General features: G+C 51.1%; 1 protein-coding gene and 1 long non-coding RNA gene across 2 annotated transcripts; one reads left to right on the forward strand and one right to left on the reverse strand.

Moving 5' to 3' along the window:
* Nucleotides 1-1054: 1054 nt before the first annotated feature.
* Nucleotides 1055-12685, reverse strand: LOC118897373. The gene is made up of 3 exons (XR_005020408.1): nt 12577-12685; nt 2439-2551; nt 1055-1132 (listed from the first exon to the last, which is right to left on the reverse strand). It is a non-coding gene; the product is annotated as an uncharacterized LOC118897373 (long non-coding RNA).
* LOC118897371 lies at nt 12028-13329 on the forward strand. The gene is made up of 4 exons (XM_036856512.1): nt 12028-12365; nt 12663-12730; nt 12982-13041; nt 13170-13329. Exons 2-4 carry the CDS (start codon nt 12684-12686, stop codon nt 13324-13326), a joined length of 264 nt encoding a protein of 87 aa, XP_036712407.1. The 5' UTR covers nt 12028-12365; nt 12663-12683; the 3' UTR covers nt 13327-13329.
* The last annotated feature ends 2511 nt before the right edge of the window (nt 13330-15840 follow it).

A 15840-nucleotide genomic window follows, 5' to 3' on the forward strand; every position in this document is an offset into this window, starting at 1 on the left:
ACAGCTGTGGACACTCTTTGGACCTGTGCCTTGCACCGCAGCAGGCAGAGGACAAACACAGGTGTGAGGGGGGTACATCTCCTCAAATCCTTCTGGGTCCCCGGTGAAACCAAGCAAAGTTCAGCCTGCCACAGAGGCAGACACAAACCCACCCTCCGGACGCTTGCGGAAACACACAGGTGGAGTAGAGAAGGTGAGGGTGGGAGCCCTGAGGAGGTGCCACCAGGAGAGAGGCACCTGGACACCATCTCCCTGACACTGCCCCAGGGGTGGGGGGGGGAGGGATGCAGGAACAGGTCATGAGCTCAATGCCCGGTCCCCAATCCCCCAGTCCTGTTTCTGCCCCTGACTGTGCAACTCTGAGGAACTCCCTTCCTCACTGCCCCCTCCAAGACCTTACTTCCCCCATTTGTCAGGTGGGGCATGCGGGAGCTTCATTTTTAAGGGTCCCTCCAAACAAAGACTTAATTCCTAAATCTTTGGGTCTTAGGCTAACCCTCCCCAGCATTCACACAGTCTCCCCAAAGTCATGCACATTCAGAAAGGTCCCCACTCAGACTTCCCTGGTGGCACAGTGGTTAAGGATCTGCCTGCCAATGCAGGGGACACAGGTTTGAGACCTGGTCCGGGAAGATCCCACATGCCACGGAGCAACTAAGCCTATGCGCCACAACTACTGAGCCCGCATGCCACAACTACTGAGCCCACGTGCCACAACTACTGAGCCCACATGCCACAACTACTGAATCCACGAGCCACAACTACTGAGTCCGCATGCCACAACTACTGAGGCCCGCACACCTAGAGCCCGTGCTCCGCAACAAAGAAAAGCCACCTCAGTGAGAAGCCCTTGCACCGCCACGAAGAGTAGCCCCCGCTCAAATAGTAGCCCCCACTCGCTACAACTAGAGGAAGGCCGCACGCAGCAAAGAAGACCCAATGCAGCCAAAAATAAATAAATATATAAATTTATTTATTTATTTAAAAAATAGAAAGAAAGGAAAGTCTTCACTTCCCAGGGCCCCAGGGACAACCCTCTGGGAATAAAGGGGAAGCTGAGGTTCAGGAAGAAAGAAAATAATCCAGGTGCTGGTGAAGTGGCTGGAACAGCCCCCTGCTGGACCCTGGAGGCCTGGAGGGTGAAGAATTTCGAAGAAGCCTGAGCCCTCCCCACCTCTTCTCCGGCCAGTGCCTTTCCTCCCGGCTTTCTCCTTCCCTGTTTTTCCCACCCCCAGCCACCAACCCTCCCGGACACTAGGTCTTTTTCCCTTATCTCCCTGCCAGACACAGGAGGGCTGAGCCCAGCAATCTGTGACTTGTCCTGATCCGCTGAAACATTCTCAGTACTCTGATTTCATCTAATCAACACCTGCCCTGTTTCACTATGATTCACTGACAAGTGTTGAGTCTTTATTTATTCCAAGTTCTGACGGACCTGCCTACCTGACAGTGATGAAGCTGCCCGCTCTCTGAGGGGTGGGGTGGACTCCTAGCTCCCTAACCAGGATATGGGGGCCTTGCTGCCTGCCTCTAAGTAGACACCTTCCTCACTCGGGCACACGGCACTTGCTACAGGTTTAAGGCGGGCAGCTGAGTGACACCCCCCTACCTGAAGTCCTGTGGTCCCAGCAGCCAACATCTCCCTAAAGGGACCTGACATCCCTACTTAGGGAGCTCCCAGCCTTTTTGTCCACCTCTATGGTGGACAAAAAGCTTCCGGTCCACGGGGGAATTCCCTGATGGTCCAGTGGTTAGGACTTGGCGCTTTCACTGCCGGGACCCCAATTCAATCCCTTGTCGGGGAACTGAGATCACACAAGCCTCTCGGCCCAAAAACAAAACAGGCTCCCTGATAGAGTTCCCAGGGAACTGCCATTGCCAACATTGCTCTGCCCAGGGCCTGGCACAGAACAAGGCCTAGTACACATTTGAGTAACAGAAAATGGAATTGAACATGACCCTTTCCCACGATTACCCCACCACCACTCACACCTGGAGCACATCCAGCTCTCGGGGTGGGGGCTGTCTCGGTTACATGGCTAAGTGTTTGGTCAGAGCCAGCTCCATACGGTTTTGATCAGATTTTCATCATCTCATGTTCAATTTCTCAGCAAGCCTCCACCACATATTCCCTTCTCTGGCCTCCGGGAAACTCAGAAACAGCCAGAAAACCTTGGGAATAAGAGCTTCACAAGGGAGCAGGACTCCCAAGTGGGGAGTTTCCTCCAAGAGGCCCTCTGTCAGAAGAAACAGGCACTTTTCTGGTCAGAGAACTTTCATGATGGCCCCTGTGACTTTGTCCACGTGGGAGGACTTGGCTCTGTAGTACTAGCTCTATCACCACTAGTGCTTACTAGGTGCTGGGCACTGCTTTAAGTGCTATCATCATTCTTATGTTGCAGCTGAGGAAACTGAGGTGCAGAGGTTAAATGACTTACCCAGGCTGGATGGCCGGTAAAGTGGCAGAGCTGGGGGTCTTGGCTGGGCAGACGGGCTCCAGAATCTGACTCTTAGCTACCACACATACCACCTCTCTGAGTTGATCCACCTCCTAAATAAAAATGGGAAATAGTACAGCAGGTGCAGGTCTGAGGAAGTGGCCCTCAGACAACAGGGAAAACCGTTCCTTTGAGGTGCTGACCATGTGCCAGGCTCCAAGCTGAGTCCCTTATGTGCATTATCATTGTATCCTCAAACAACCCTATGAGGTGGGGATCACTAGTCCCATTCTATGTATGAGGAAATTGAGGCACAGAGAGGTAGAGTGATCTCCCAAGTCCACTCAACTGGTGAGTGGCAAAGCTGAGACTGCAGCCCGTCTGCCTGACGGGTAGCACTTAGGCTGAGGGCTGGGGGCTGGGATGTCCAGATGGGGTAGAAAGGCTTGGCTTCCTAGGAAGAGCTGGGAAAAAACAAGAGAAGAAGCTGAAGGTCTCAGGCAGGACCCCAGTGCTTGAGCTCAGACACAGATATGCCCCTTGGAGGCTTCCTGGGCCGGCCTCTCCAGCAGAAGGGGAGCCTGCTTCCCCAGAGCCTCCAGGAGGAAGTGGGCACAGGTTCTCAAGGTCTGCTCAGGCCTCAGATTTTCCAGGAGTGGAGCAGTGGAGAAGGGGCTCAGCCTACAACTATGCCCACCTTCTTACCTCCATTCCCAGGGGAATAGCAGAGGCCAGGACCTGGTAATGTTGAAAGGAAAGGAGGAATGGAGGGCAGGGCTGGGATCTGGAGGGTAGGGATAGAGGAAGGACTAGGGGTTCTGTGGGCAGGACTTCTGGAAGGAGTGGGTCTCTCAGGGGGCCTCTGAGCCAGCCTGGCTGGGGCCCCTGCAGGGCAGAGCTTCTGGGGACTGCAAGGGTGGGATCAGATCCTGAAGGACCCGCTTCTGAGGGGCCAAGCATGGGGTGGAACCTCTGAGGATCAGAGTAGATGGGGGAGTCAGACCTCCCAGCCCACTTCTATTCCTAGGACCTTTGAGTCTTCCATGGCTCCGGAGGGGAAGCATAAGACATGAGCTGCCCTGGGCTCCAACCCGGCCGAAGTAGGATGGCTGTAACCCCAGCAGCTTCGACACTGCCCTATCAGCCAACAGGACGCACCCCCCCCCACCCCACCCCCCAGAGTTCTGGATCTCAGAATCACACTCACTGGAAATCTGGACTCATTACCATCAAAACCTCAATCACCTTGCCGACCTCATACCTGTCAGACCATCAATTCAAGGATCCTCCCCCAAGAGGAAGACACCCTTTCCTACCAGGGACCCAACACTGTAAAGCTCTCCATCAATTCAGGAATCCTGGCAGGACATCCCAACACCTATTGGTGTCCCCACTGCTGACAGGAGCCCCATTCATGTCAAGGTCCCCCCATTACTATCAGGTCACCATTCCTCTTGGGAAATCCTATCACTGTCAGGAACACCCAAGCCTGTCAGGCAGGACAGCAGTGATGCACCACTCCAGGAACACCATTTTCCATGTAGTCTATGTAAATGGCACCTCTTGGCATGGCAGCCCTAAGTGTCAGAGCATCTGTTAACATAGGGTCCCCAGTGGCCTTAGGGCCGCCATGACATAGAGTCCCAGCCCTGGCAAACCCTTGTGTCTAAAGTGATGCTACATCACTGTCTGGAACCTAGAAATAGTTATTCACGCCAGGCACTGTTCTGGGTGCTCATGGTACAATAGTAAGCAAGACAGATATTTTCTTGGGATTCAGGGAGCTGAATGTAATCCTTTGGGGATTCTACAATGGAAGGCAAGATCTACTGGTAAGACTAATATAATAGGAAATTCCTCAAACACAGAAAGGGGTTAAGATTGTGGGCAGTGAAAAAAAAGATAAATACCTTGATAGTCCACCCTACGGCTGTCCAACATCACATGCATCCTTCTTCCCAAACCCCAGACTTAATATTTTAAGGGTATCACCTAACATAAGATCACTTTTGTTTATACAACCAAAAAGATTCACTGCTCCCCAAAGAGAGACTCTTCAGAGCCTTAGCAATTACCACACCTGTCTTAGCTTGGGCTGCCATATTAAAATACCATGGACTGAGTGGCTTAAACAACAGAAATTTATTTTCTCACAGTTCTGGAGGTTAGAAGTTCAACGTCAAGGTGCCAGCATGGTAGGTTTCTATTGAGAGCTCTCTTCCTGGCATGTAGATGACCACCTTCTTACTAGGTCCTCACATGGCAGAGATCTCTCTCTCTCTTCCTCTTCTTTGAAGGCCACAGTCCTATAAGACTAGAGCCCTACCCTTATGATCTCATTTAACCTAAATTACTTCCTAAATACCCTATCTCTAGATACAGTCACATTGAGGGTTAGGGCTTCAACATATGAATTCTAGGGGACACAGTTCAGCCCATAGCAAAGGCCAAATCTAAATCCAAGAACTCAGAATGACATCCATTCCTCCTCTAGTTTTGCTGTAATCTCATCTCTCTATTCTACAACACCTGGTGACCACCAGCAGCACACCTGATTGGTCAGGACAGGTTGGGTGATGCTGCAATAACAAATGACGCCTAAATCTGAGTGGCTGAACACAACAAAATTCTATGCTGCACACATACCAAGGCTGCTGTGTGTCTAGGCGATCTCTAGCACAGCTGTACTCCATGTGGTGGCTCAACATTCCAGGCTGCTTTGATCTCTTGGCATGTTCTTTCATCTCAACACATGTTTCCATGATGACTCCAGCCAGGCAAGACAGCAAGGGGAACCCTTCCTTAAATGCTTCTATCCACAAATGGCACATGCCATTTCTGCACGCATTTCATTGGCCGAAGTGGGTCATACCTCCATGCCTAACTACAAGGGAGCAACTGCCAGGAGGAGAAGCAAACCAGAATCTTGGTGAGTAGTAGTAATATTTCCACAACAACCTATATTCAAGAATGGAATAAAGGAGGATGAAAGAAAAGAAGAGTCAGTTAAAGAAATGGAGACATTTCAGAGCCAGGAAGGAAATATGAATAAAAGCTGTAGTCAGTAGTTCTGAAACTAGTCCTGGGGCTTAACTAGAATTTATTACTTCTTTCTTATATTAGTTTTCTATTGCTGTGTAACAAATCACCACAAATTCAGCAGCTTCGAACAATCCAGATTTATTATCTCACAGTTTCTGTGGGTCAACAGTCTGGGTACAGGTTAACTGGGTCCTCTGCTCAGGGCCTCACCAGGCTGATCTCAGGTGTCAGCCAGGCTGCCATCTCATCTCAGGCTCTGAGTCCTCTTTCAAATTCACTGGGTGTTGACAGTTGTGGTTTTAGGACTGAAGCCCTGAGTTCCTAGAGCTGCCTGCAACTCCCTGCTCCATGGCCCTCTTCACAACATGGCAGTTTGCTTCTCCAAGGGCAACATGAGAGCATCTGCTGCTGCTTTTTCTTAGCCCTAGACACTTTTTTAAAGGGCTCACCTGATTAGGTCAGGCCCACCCAGGGTAATCTCCCTTTTGACTAACTCAAAGTCAACTGATTTTGAGTCCTTAATTACATCTGCAAAGCCCCTTCATTTTTGCCATATAGCATAATCTAACCACATCACTGATATCCCATCATATTCACAGGCCAAGGGGATCCCCTCAAAGCGAGGAGATTAAACAGGACGTGCACAGCATGAGGGAGGAATCTTAAATTCTGTTTGCCACACTTCCTCTATGATTCATTCCCTTTACCTCCAACTGGCACTTCAGCTGGTTGACATTCTATGCCTGCTAAGGGACCCAAACCTTCATGCCCAGGGAATACTGGTCCCTGATGGTCCTGCCTGATTAAGGTTACAGGGGTCTTCCATGAACTTTGACCACTGGGCATGGCATCACCAGGAGGTGCCCCAAGTACCCCAGGGGTTACCCCCACATACATAGCTTCTCACACCACTTGCCTTCCGCTGCCTCACCCACATCAGGATCAATCACAAAGCCCTGTCCCTCCTGAGCCTCTGTGCTTGCTGTTCATTCCCCCTGGAATGTCCTACCTCCTGCCTCACCCATCCTCAAGGCTCTGCAGAGCTCCCTGTTACATGTAGCCTCCCTTGCCTTCCCTCTGGCCCCCCTAGACCCCCCAGGCTCATCACCAGCGACACAGGTCACCTTCTGCTTGGTTTCAGAGGCCCTCGTTTCTTGCACGTCTCCTGAGAAAGCTCAGTCCAGGCTCAGAAACCCTGGGGCCCAGAGCGGCCCAAACTGCAGAAAATGAAGGAGAGGGGGTGTTCAGGAAATCCCGGCAGTGGCTGAGGCAGTCCTTCAAGCTGCTGAGGGCAGGAGGCAGAGAAGGAGGGTGTACTGTTGCTCAAGACTTCCCCCCATCCTGATGTCCAGTCACCTCCAGAAGTGCTGTGCAATATCCTACCCACACTCGGACTAAAGGGACAAGCTCTGCCCTGCAGGCTGGGCCGGGACCCTCTGGATACGGACAGAGGGTTTGGAGAAGGATTTGCGGGGTGAAGCAGACCCCCTCCTAGGATCAGGGACTTTCAGAAGCTGAGTCATCAGGCTTCTTGCTCATTTCCAGCTCATTTCCAGCTCCTTTCTGGAATAAGAGAGCCCAGGCTCCTCAGACCAGAGCCTCACTTCCACAGGCCACACAACCCATTTTTCTCTAGACACTAGATCCCCTCTGCAGGCCCCATGAGGTTGGGGCACAGGCCGGGAGCCTCGCATCCCCTTTCCCTATGCACTGGATGCCCCCTGCAGGCCTTGTGAGGTTGAGAGCCACAATGGGATGGATTAAACAGAACACACATACAAACACAAAAGTGGGGACACCCTTGCCCACATACATACGTCCATACACACACACATACACAGGCATATAATCAATCACACAGCCAATCACTCACATCTACCAAGGACACACCACAGACATTTAAGCATATAATCACAGTATGGACACAAGGGAACATATAGACACACATACACAATTACACACACACCGTCATGGGCACACAGACACAAAGACGCACATGGACACAATCTTTCCTCCTAGAGAAGAGTATTTGTTTGGAAGAAATAGGTTAAAAAGCCACCTGGGGATCAGGGTAATATCCTGAATGGTGGACTTAATAAAAGAAGGTACCTAAACTGCCTCTCAGTCTAATGGGGCCTGTTGACTAGAGAGCCTTTTGTTTTGCTGGGCACTGGAGTGGTTACAGTTGTGGAACAGTACGGACAAGAGTTAGGGTAGAGCTACTAAAAAGAGAAATTTGGAGTTTGCAAGAGCTTAATCTATATAACTTGTATGAAAGCGCATTCTTAGAAGTTGGGCTCCTGAACTCCTGAGTTCAAGCCAGATTGAACTATCCTCACTGCAACCCAGGACACCCTAAAAAGAGAGAGGCCTCCTGATGCTGGTAATATACGGGAGGTGATGAATGAGAAAAGGGGATGAACCTAACTACCACTGAATGCCCACCCACTGTGAGTCAGGCACATGGACTACCTCACAAGATACATATTATTTCCATTTTACAGATCCCGTTCCCTCGACTGTCCAGGGTTCTAAAACCAAATTCAAATACAAGAGTTTGAGTATAAAAACCCTGTTGTTTCCACTACATTAGGAATGGCAAATGCAAGGAATATACGTTTCCATTCCCTACTCATGTTCCCAACAATGACAGAACGTATGTGTCTTCCCCACTGATCCAGATCAGTGATTGGCAAACTATGGCCCAGCCAGCCTGCTGCCTGTTTTTGTAAATAAAACTTTATTGGAATATAGCCATGCCTGTTCATTTACATGTTGTCTATGGCTGCTTTGGGGCTACAGCAGCAAAGCTGAGAAGTGACTACAGAGACAGTATGGCCTGCAAAACCTTATTTATTAGCTGAACCTTTAACAAAAAAGTTTGCTAACCTCTGATCCAAACCCAGCCTCAAACTGGAGTTGGCAAGTCTTATTGCCTTTGGTGTCTTAGCATTGAAGGATGGTCAGATAAATAAATAACTGGGATGGATGGATAGATAGATGGATTGAACCAACAGATGGACAGACATATATGGGTAGTATATCAGAGTTTTGCTCCAAATATGTACCAATGTTCTGCCATTTATAAGCGGTGAAACATTGGGTAAATTAATCTCTCTGGATCTTAGTTTACTCGTCTGTAAAATGGGGATAATAATACAATGATCATTATCTAGGGCTCTTTCTATTGTGAATGACAAAAATCCAACTTAAAGTAGCTTAAGCAAAAAGTTAAATTTGTCATATCACATAACTAGATTAAGATTTGGTCTACTTCAGCACTGGTTGGACCCAGGGATTCAAATGATGTTATCTCCATCTTTTAACTTGACTTCTCTCTAATTCTTTTTATGTGGAGGCCTCATTCCTGTTATAGACAGGTGATCTTCTAGCAGCAGAAAATATGGCCACTGGAAGCCTCAAGTCCACATTTGTATAGTGAGTGATCCAAAACAGAAGGCCTCTTTCTCCTAACATCAAAGCTCATGAAAAGCTTTGAACTGTGCTTGTGACACATACTCAGTTCTTCAATATATTACAGTGGCCAGGGAATGGAGTACTTTGATCAGATCGCTATGGTGAACACAGCCACCAAGACCACATGAAGTGAGAGAGAAATTCCCTAAAGGAACCAGAAAAGGGAGTATAAAAAGGTGTCTGCATGAACAAAAACATCACTCACAGCATTCTACTTCATAGATTTGTCATGAGAAAATGATTTTAGAGCATTTAGCATGGTGCATGGCACTTAAGTATCAACAAATGTTCATTATTACCATAACTGATAAATAGATGAATGGATGCATTAAATAGACAGCTAATGGTTAAACATACAGATGAATAAATGAAGAGGAAGATGTGAAAAGATAGATGAAAGGCAAGATGGGAGAATGGACCGATGAAGAGACAAAGATGGGGAGACATATGGACACATGGATGGACGGATCGATCAATTGATAAATGGATGGATGGATGATGGAAAGATAAAGCAGACAAAAAAGGGCTCACAGTTAAGTTTGTCACATCATATGCTCTAGGGCTGCGAATGGGAAACAGAATAGCACTCCACAACTGGTGTCTCCTGCGAGGTCTCCTCCTCTGGTCTCTGTCTCTTGGGTCCCTCTCATCAGGTGGGGGAAACACTTGCTCCCCTCCCTCATCTCTAGTTTCCTTGTGTCCCTGTGAGCTAACCAGCCCCTCTCCTCAGAAATCCCCTCTCAATTCCCAGGATAGGGAAGGCATGGCAGAAGGGGGTGTTCTAAGCCAGGTTCCCCTCATGCTATCAATACTTCTCTGACTCAGTTCGGGGCATAGGAAAATAATGGGGGAGAGGGACAGTAATGGCTGGGCCAGAAGGGTGAAGCCCTAGAGTCCTGAGATGTGAGATATGGGAGCTGGACCTGCTTCCAAAGAACTTTCCCTTTAGCCCTGCTTGTCCAAGAGAGGAGTAGGTCTCAGATGATGGATGTGTAGTCACTGTGATAGGCCTAGGGAGACCTGGGAGGAGATCTTCTCCAGCCTTACCCTGCTACTTGTGATTGTCCTCAGGGAATCTGGGGGACCAGCTGGGTCCCATCTTTCCCACTCCAGTAGTCTTAGGACCACAGAGAAGAGGTGGGAGTAAGAAGAAACCTGGGAAAGAGGGAGGCCCCCCCGACCTTGCTCTGACCTCTAATCCTGAACCAAGCTCTGACCCCTAGTCTTAAAACTGATGTTCAAATGCCTTCAAGGGGACGACACTGCAAACCTTCCCCTAACAGGGACAATGCAACCCCCTTCCCTTGTCCAAAATGTTGAGTGCTGAGTTCTCAGAGCTAAAGACAAAGAGTGGGAAATGGGGACAGGGAGGCTACTAAGGAGTTATGAAAGGGAAAAAAGGTTCCAGATAGATGGAGACAGTGGGGAGTGCACTCAGTGGAAAGGTATTCTGCTGCCAACTCATGTACTGCGATTCAATTCAGACACTAACTACCCAGAGCTAGTGTTAGACTCCACAGGTTTAAGGGCACAGTCCCAACAAGCCTGCCCCCACTTGAGATGCCAGTCACAAGTGGGGTCCCCAGGCCACCTGCATTTCTGCCTAACTAGTTACAAGTCCAGAGGTCTTCAAACCCCCCTCAGGTCCAATAGCTCACTAGAATGACTCACAGAACTCAGAAGTGCTATACTGACAACTAGTTTTTTATAAAGTATACGTATCAGGAACATCCAAATGAAAAGACACACAAGGAGAGTCTCAGCACAGAGCTCCCATGCTCTCTCCCCATGGAGACACAAAGGGCATGTCACCCTCCCAGTACATCAACGTGTTCACCAACCAGGAAGTTCCATGAGCTTTGGTGTCCAGAGTTTTTACTGAGATTTCATACATAGGCATGAATGAATTGTTGGCAACATGACTCGATCTCCTCTGACAGATTGGCTCAAAGCCCCAATTCTGCAATGAAATGGTTGGTCTTTCTGCTGACCAGGCCTCATCCCAAGTCACCTCATTTAGCATCAACTCAGGTGTGACCCAAGAGGCTCATAGATAACAAAGACACTCGTATTACTTGAGATATTCCAAAGATTTAGAGTCTCCCTCTCAGGAACAGGGACAAAAGCCAAATTCTTTAGTATACAACAGACAGAGCCCTGCATCTGAGTGAAGGGATGTGAATTACTGAAGCCCTGGGGACCAGGCCTCCTGCTCCCGTGCACCAGACTTGACCCAGCTGCAGCAGGGCAGGAGTGTCACTGTGAGTGTGAGTGTAAGTGAGGGTGAGTGCGGTGGAAGCACAGCTTCTCCATGCCCAGACTGCAATGCTTCCCACTGGCATCCATGGATCTGTCTGTCACCTGTCTGTATGTAGCCCAGGCAAGGGAAGATAGGTATGAGAGGGGAAAGGAGTTGTGGGATGGTGGGAAGAGGATAGGTGAATCTATTCTCCACACTTCAGCCTGAGGGAACTTTTACTTCACTCATTTCTGGTCATTCTCTCCCATACCATCCAGCCACAAGGCTCCCTACCCCCCTCCCCAGACCAAACAGGGCAGCTATTTCCAACCTCCCACACTGGGTTAGTTGCTCTTTCTTGGCTTTACCAAAGCACCCTCTACTGCCCCCAGCCAGTCAGCTTCGTCTATTGTAGTGATCTTATTATCTCTTTTGATTCCCCTCCCCCTCCAACCCAGATGACAAGCTCTCTGAGGGCAGAATCTGTGCCTGTCTTCTGTGCTGTATCCTCATGCCCAAGCACATCACCCGGCACATAGTAGTCACTCGATAAATATTTTTTGATTAGTGACTGCAGGAACAAAAATCACATGAAAGGAGGTCTCAGCTCAGAGAGGAAGGGCTGTGACCCTCTAACCATGAAGTGACTTGACCAAGGCCACTCAGCCAACAAGTATTCCCATAGCCTGGCCTGTCTAAACTGGGCCCTCTCTGGAGCCCTATTCCTCCTCTGCCCAGAATCATAATAGAATGGGGCAGACAAGAAAGGCAATTGTCAGAGCAGAAGCCAAGAAGACAGAGAGGAGAGGGAATTGGCAAAACAGTACTAGACAGAGTCCCAAAGCTCTTTTCTTGCTGCCTGGTGCTGAGGACTCCGTCTTCCCAGGGTGGAGCTCCGAAATCTGACTCCACCCTTACAAAAGAGGGTCCATGCCCTGCCTCTTAGTAATAAACCCTGACTCCACCCCTTTATTGATAGGCTCTGGCTCCACCTTCTGGACTACGCCTCCTCTGAAGAAATGCCCTGGCTCCGCCCCTTCCGGGTAATAGGTAAGCCCCACCCCTAGCGCGTGACGGTGTCCCTGTGACGTAACGTACCGGTCAGTTTCCGGGGTGGAGCCAGGGAGGGTGGGCGTTTAGGCTGCGCCGACCCCTCAGCCCCCCTCCAGGTGACCCCAATCCCCGAAAATCCTCACCCGGGGCCCCAAATATCCCAGCCCCATGACCTCGAAGGCCTTTGGCTCTAACCCCCTAAATGCCCCATGCCCCCGAGGTGCCCGACCTCCCAATCCCTTAACGTCTAGTGCCTCCCAAATATTCAATCCAACCCTGTCCCGATGTGGCAATTGAGTCTTCCCGGGGGCACCTGTCTCATATTACCCGAGAACAAGTCAGACTGGTCCAGAGAATGACAGAGAAGGGAACCGGGATTGGGGAAACCTTGATCCAATCATGCCGCTCCCCAGGAGACGTTCGGAACCCAGGACATGTCTGGATTGAGGAGATACGAGGTGGCGCTGGAGGCTGAGGAGGAGTGAGTGGAGGCGGGGTTCTGCGGAGGAGGAACCTAGCCGCTCCGGGGTGGTGGGGGAGGGGCGGGGAGGGCGCGAGTTCTCTGGGGGCGGGAGAAGCGGGAGGGGTGGGGCCTCTTAGGGGGCGTGGGCTGGAGGAACCGCCTCTAAAAGGCGGGGCGGAGCCTTCCACGAGAGGGGCGAGGCGTCCAAGGGGCGGAGTCGGTGGGGTCAGCCCCGCCCCGCCCCGCCCGGCTCTGCCTTCTCTTTGCAGGATCTACTGGGGCTGTTTCTACTTTTTCCCCTGGCTGCGCATGTGGCGGAGGGAGCGGAGGTGAGGGGGCTGCGATACCGCGGACCCGCCCGGGGCATGGACGAGGCTCAGTCCGCGAGAACCGATCGCGGCGAAGCCGGGAGCCCCCGCCCCGCCTCGCCTCATGCCTGTGTCGGGTCGCCCCACAGCTCAGCGCACCCTCGGGAGCAGAAGCTGGAGCCTCTGCGGGGCCTGATGAGCTGTCTGTCAAGCGGACTGGGCACTGCTCCCCAGCGCTCCGGTCGCAGCCTCCCCCGCCGCACCCCCGCTGCCACTGCCCAGCCAGCCGGTGCATTAAAGATTTAAACCGAAGCCACCGTCCTGCCCTCCTGATTCTGCCGCCGCTGCCGCCATTCGGGCTGGGAGCCCCTCTCCACGCCGGCTGTTTCCGTATTGACAGGGCCTCTCTCCCTGATAGGGTGTCCGTCCGTGTCCAGGCTCCCATTATTCGTAAGGGCCCCTCATCAGAGTCAGGCCTCCCCTTACTACCAGTGATTGCCTTCCACCACCTAAGCCCCCCGCCCCACCACACACACACTCATCTCTGTGAGTGGCCTGTATGGAGGGAGCTAAATCCTGGCTTTATCTTCCTCCCAGCCTTGTCCCCACATCCATAAATCCTCACAATCCCAGCTCTCTGCTGCCACCTTCCTCCTAGACAGGACTTTGCCAGGTGCCTGAAGAATCTTCTCCTCCTGGGAGTGGATCTAAAATATTTTAAGCGCATAGTTGTAGGAAGTAGGCTGTGAGAGGAGGGAAAGATTCCTAGAAGCTGCCACCCTCGGCCTGCCATAGGGGAATGACTTAGAACTGTTGGAGGTCTTTCCTACAGTTAACACCCCAGCTTCTGGCTCCTCCAGTTGGATCCCAAGTTTAAAGATACTTGGCATCAGGGACTTCCCTGATGGTCCAGTGGATAAGACTCCATGCTCCCACTGCAGGGGGCAGGGGTTCGATCCCTGGTTGGGGAATTAAGATTCCGCATGCCGCGTGGCGCAGCAAAAAAAAAAAAAAAAGGTACATAGATACTTGGCATCAGCCCCCCGAAGTTTAACCTCCCTAGGAGAACCCAAGGGCCACTGCTCCCTACCTTTCCTTTCTGTCTTGTCACCGAGTTGGGCTGAAACCCACTAGCTCCTGAAGTGATGAAGGGTCAGGGACTCCTAGTGGACCTGCTTTCAGTTAGGGACTGGCCCCAGCACCAGGGAGGGCACCACAGAATTAAGTTAAAGGGACAGCCCAGTTTGTGGGTGGGGTCAGAGCTAACTTCCAGCCTGGTGCTGACCCTGCCATAGCGGGTTGTAGCTGGGAAAAAGACTTGGCACTATCTTTGGAGAAGCCAAAGGGGAGAGATGGGTGCATACCTGGAAGAATTTGTTTCTTCCTTCCCAGGCCTCTGGATTGACTGGTCCAGGAAAGACTCCGAAGTGTGTGACAGCCAGCCAGCTGAAGATTTGTAACAAGATGATGGTGCCTCAGTGGGTGCACCTGAGCTCTGGGGTACAAGTCCAGACTGGAGGGTGGGTGAGAGACCCTAAGGCCTCTGGTACTAGAAATTCAAGATGAGTGACCTCTGGGTTGTGGCCACCTTCAAGAGTGGACCCAGGCTCTTGAGGCATTCCCTCACAATGTCTACATCGAGAACCCTGACAAAAGAGTACCGTGTCCAGCCCTGGGCCTACACCTCAGAATCCCTCAGGATACTCAGATTCCCTGAGTATCCATAAGACAAACTCCAGGGAAGGATCCCCCCCACCCCAAGCCTTACCCTGGACAGGAGCGGGAGGAGAAGCTCGAGTCGTTCAGCCTGGGAGGGGGATTAGTCCCTACTCTCCGAGCTTATGGTCGCTCCTGATTGTTGCAGCCTGCCCTGCAGCAGAAAGATGCCCAGGGAGGTGTGAGTCCCTGTCCCAAGAGCAGGCCTGCCCCATAGAGGGTAGCTGGTGACAGAGCAGAAGGCTGCAGAAGGCACCCCTGCAACAACCAGATAAGGGCTGGATTACTGGGTGATGATCAGTTTATGTTTAAGATATAGAGCAGGACAGGAGGGTTCAAATCTCCAGACCAGGAGTGGGAAATTCTTCAGGGTGCCAGGGGCACTAAACTTAGCAGCTTGCCCCCACCCTAGGCTGTCCCCAGCTTCCTGGAAAGGACAGGAGAAGGAAGATGAGGAATAGTTTTGCATTGGGTGGGGAGGTGGGTGGCTAGGGGAAGAGGGGGTGAGGGCTGGATATAGGATTTAAAAAGAAGGGACAGGAAGGTAAAGGGAGGCTGGGGCTTTAGCAAGAGGATGGGATGCAGAGGGTGTAGGGGTTGGGGAGGGGGGGTTTCTTCCAGGCCCACAATAGAGAGAAACTGGCATTTGAATAGAACAAAGAAGAGGTAACTGAGCTCTTGAATCTGATGTCTCAATAAGCCAGGGGCTGGAAACCCCAGGCCCCTGCTGGTAAGAGGCTGGCATGTCTGGGACAGGACTAGGCAAAAACAGGAACGTAAGATTTCTTGGGTCTCTTACCTGTTGGACAGCAGCAACCTGGCACCAAAGAACTTTTATCTTCCCTCATCTGCCCTCCTTATCCACCCCATCCTTCCTCCCTATCTCATCTTCCTGGGGAAAGCAACCCACACCTCAGTATCCCCAAGGCAACCCATTACCACCAAAAAGGGCCTTCTCCCAGCTTCTCACTTTGAATGTGACTGGCCCAGGCAAGACTCCTCCTCAGTCAGAAGGGCCTGCTTTAGGGAGCCATTCCCATCAATTTTTCCTGATAAGACAAGCAGGCTAGGGCAGGAAGCGGGCAGGGGGAAATGAAGGCAAGT

Source organism: Balaenoptera musculus, chromosome 6 (assembly GCF_009873245.2).
Source record: "Balaenoptera musculus isolate JJ_BM4_2016_0621 chromosome 6, mBalMus1.pri.v3, whole genome shotgun sequence".
Taxonomy (NCBI): Eukaryota; Metazoa; Chordata; class Mammalia; order Artiodactyla; family Balaenopteridae; genus Balaenoptera; species Balaenoptera musculus.